This window comes from Cavia porcellus, unplaced genomic scaffold (assembly GCF_034190915.1).
Source record: "Cavia porcellus strain 051 isolate PalLab524CR breed Dunkin Hartley unplaced genomic scaffold, mCavPor4.1 scaffold_26, whole genome shotgun sequence".
Lineage (NCBI taxonomy): Eukaryota > Metazoa > Chordata > Mammalia > Rodentia > Caviidae > Cavia > Cavia porcellus.
The window spans coordinates 23,316,583-23,320,597 of NW_026947509.1; the positions used below are offsets into that span (position 1 = coordinate 23,316,583).

The 4,015-nt window shown below is 38.2% G+C and overlaps 1 gene segment (V, D, J or C); it reads right to left on the bottom strand.

The window, feature by feature from the left end:
- Positions 1-780: 780 nt before the first annotated feature.
- On the bottom strand, positions 781-1,418 carry LOC101788054 (T cell receptor delta variable 1-like). The segment is given in 2 exon segments: positions 781-1,088; positions 1,306-1,418. Coding segments are annotated over 2 exon segments (357 nt in total).
- Positions 1,419-4,015: the final 2,597 nt, after the last annotated feature.

Sequence of the window (4,015 nt, forward strand, 5' to 3'; positions counted from 1 at the left end):
ACCTTCCCAGATCTGCATCTAGTGGGATTTCAGTCAGCTCAGAATCAGTATCAGATGGAAAGACAATGGCTTTGCAGAGACTCCTCAAGCTTCAACAAATTCCTGAGCTTTAATCTGTATGGTTTTTCTCTAACTGTACATCAGTCTTGGTGGTTCTGCTTCTTGGATTGCACGTAGCCAACACAAAGCTCATGCAAACATGGCTAAGCAAAGACATTCGCTTCTCTTCCAGATCAGTATACATAGAATTAGGCTTTGCATGTGATCAAGGGAAAGTGACACATTAACCTATTACAGGGCAATTTTACAACATTAGATGACTTTATACACATTTTATATGATTGACTTTAGAATAAAAAATTCAAGGAAAATACTGATACACTGTGTATTAACTATTGCTCTTATCTTATTTTGTTATGAAATTTTGTTTTATTTTTTCTTAGAACAATAATAACATTTGATCCCTGGTACCAAAAAAAAAAAACAAAAAAGAAAAAATGTAGATGGGCTATTTAAATCAACATAGAGAAGGAGGAGGAAGAGGAAGGGAGGAGTGGGAAAGGGAGAGGGAAACAGAGAAAGAAGACATTCCACCAGTTCCCAACTGAGAGGGAAACAGGTCTTATTCACACTTTAACCTTCTGATCTAGACCACAAATGAGGCGACCACAGTACCCTCTTCTCATCTGGGGTCTGCAGGTGTGAGTCCCTGCTGACCTCCCACTGCAGGGCCTGGTTCTCACGGAGCTCCTGAGTTTTTGTTCAGCTCTTACTATCACTTTAAACACCGTGGTCTTTTAAAGCACAGAAGTACTTCGCAGAATCTCCCATCTGTAAGGCTGAAATGGTGAGGCTCATGGACTTAGCTTTTCTCTGGAAGTTGACAGAATAGCGATCACTCTGTGTGCTCTGTTCGAAAGAATGCTGACGAATCAGGGAAATCATGTCTCCACTAGGAAGCTGCTTATACCAATAAAGTGAGTACGAGCTCTGACTAGTGTCATAGGAGCAGTCCAGGGTGACAGCTTCCCCCTCCGGCCTCCACAGGGCTGACTGAGCTTGAGTAACTGTCTGGGCCGCACTGGATCCTGTAGAGTCAATCAGAAAACAGGGCTGATTTTATCATATGGTGAATACAATATTACAAACATTAGGCTAATTTAGGGTGCTAAGTTAAAGCAAACTAATGTCAGAGTCCATTTCTTTTCTTCTATCCCTCTTTCCTCTAGTCCAGGGGAAGCACTGCAGGCCACTCTGTGGTCCCTTTACTGTTATCATTCTTGGCTGTGTTTGGACCGTCCATACCGAAGTAGATGAAGGCCACAGACACCCTCAGCAGGCTGGAGAGCAACATGTGGCCCACACTCCTCTGCAGACTCAGCCTTCTCGGTCTCTGACTGCCTGGCCACGGAGGTGAGTACCTGCTGGGTTTCTATGGTGTTTCTCTAAACCGGAAATGAGGCTGTTTGGGTAAAAAGACCACAGAGTCCATGTAGAGATGAGAAAAAGTACAGCTCACATCAAACTGTCATCTGTCTATTTATCTGCTGTCGATATCTAGGCCTAAAAAGGCAGACAAAGACTGGCAGTTGGTATTGAGCTTTGGATCTCAGGAGATCTGCAGTCGAGCTATTTGAGACACACTGATGCATAATTCAGTAAAATTGATTTTGACCCACTGACTTTCTCTCCAGTCTACCTACTGGTTACTATTTAATAAGTATTTACTCTTTACCATGTAATATTTTGCCTTTATGAAAGACAATTACTGTATTTCTTCCTTCTTAGTCCTAGGATATATTTATAATTCATCAATCATAAAACAGTTCTAAATCAAATGATAAAAGTCAATACTTAGATCTTTCCAAGCCTATTATTTATTTAGTTTATTGTTTTGCGATTTGTTTTTATTGACTGGGGTTCAGGGTGTTGGATGGGACACCTTGGGCACACTGTTCTACCACCCGCAGGAATGTCCATTGTAATATTTCTAGCCTATTATGTTCTTGTAAAAATTTAACAAGAATAAAATGTTGCTCTTTCAAAAAGTGACACTGAGTTTTACTTACTAGTTATCTGGAGGAGGATATTTAATTTTATTGCTTTCATATAAAGAATTACTCTATGCCATTGGTCCAAAAATGTACTGAGAATCACTTGTTGAATTCTGTGTTTTTATTTATTTGAATGTTGAATCCACTTAAAAGCATATGATCACCACGGAAATTGGTGGCCAAGATTTTGTGTACTGCTATGTGATTGTGTGGAGTGTAGCTATTAATTTTACATATGACAGTTGTTTCTCTTTATGAATTAATTTAATGTAACCAAGAGAAGCATGGGCAGCTAGAAAAAAGCATAGAAAGTCTCTACCCAAGTTCTAATTCTTGGTGCACTTATAAATAACAGATCAATGAGTGGTGCTTGGAAGAGCTTCAAAGTATTTGAGAATTCTTTGCTTGTTTATTTCATCTCTGTGTGCTGGCTTGTAATTACTCGCACCTAAGCAGATGAGATCACAGATGCATGCCACGTCCTGGGAAGTTGCAGGGTAACCAGCTTCCTACTGTTGAAAAGCTTCCCTGTGCTTGTGATGCCCTCCCTGTGTGCAGCACCCTTCAGCAGCAGGTAGCAGCTGCCCATTGAATGTAACTTTTGTGATAGTCCAATCTGAATCCTCTCTGATATTTAGATCAGGAAATTTGTCCCTTCCTAAGCACTATTTTGTCCTTCCTCATGAGTTAAGTTACAAATGATATTATCCAGTAGAGGATAAACATTAATATTTAAGAAAATAGTCGTAAGAGATAATCACTGAAAATGTCCAAGTTTAGTAAGTCAGTTTGTTATGACTTGATTGGCATATCAGAAATACACATGAATTTGTGCTGTATCCACATATATCTATTTGTGATTGTTCTCTTGTCTCCAATCTCATCCTAATGTGAAGCCCACTGACCCCCCCTATTGTCTCCCTAATAGAGTTAAACCAGAAGTCCTTCTCTTTCTTCTTCCCACTCACCTCAAAGCTTGACAAGAGCAAGCTTTACAATGAAAGTGAGACCAAAACAGGCTTCCACAGTCAGACCATTACAGTCAGACCTCATGTAAGGCCAATGGCAGCAGCAATGTCATGTTACTTATAACTTTTCTATCCTTCTCCAGGGTTCTTCTGTAAAATCCCTGAAATCACATTCCATATGAAACTGCATGGACCCTCCCGATGTCCCTGGCGATCCCCAGTTCTGGCTCCCTCCTTCATCCTTGACAACCTGTGCTCTGATACTGACTTCTATCCCAAACATGGTCTTCTGTTGTATTCGTATATACTCATGTCCTTGAAAGCTTCTTTACTCAGACATAAATACTTTATGAAACTTCTCATTCAATTATTCAAAATAATAGGGCAGACAATACTGTTTGACAGCCAGAGAAATTCATAGCCTGACCTTTTTGGGCACATTGCTTGCTGCTAGGGATTTTCCCCTACAGATCTTTTCAGATTTTGTACTTATGTATCACAAAACAGCATATTTTGTTTGTATGTTTAGTTTTATCATAAATGTTACTATGTAATATGCATTAACCCAATATTTGCTTTTTATAGTCAACATTATATTATTAGAATTTTTATGCTAAAACATGTGTTATCAGTTCTTTTCTGAAAATAGCTTTGGATTTTAGGGTATTAATGAACTACCTTTTGCATTACACTGTTGATCGATTATATTTTTTTTTAAAATTAAGCTTCATTCTTGTAAATTATACTATACATTCATATGTTTGAATTTTTAACATAGACATCAGGAATTGCAATGGCTGTATTTGTGGATATTTATATTTTTGAACAGTGTAAACAAATTGCTCTCCCAATTACACAAATTTTTCTCTGTATAGTTTTTTTTCCATCTTATAAAGCATAACAGTGCCAACTCTTTAAGTTCTTGTTATAATTTAATCAGTTTTAATTTTATTTGATAAAAATAACATGGGAATTTTTTACCTTGATTTACTC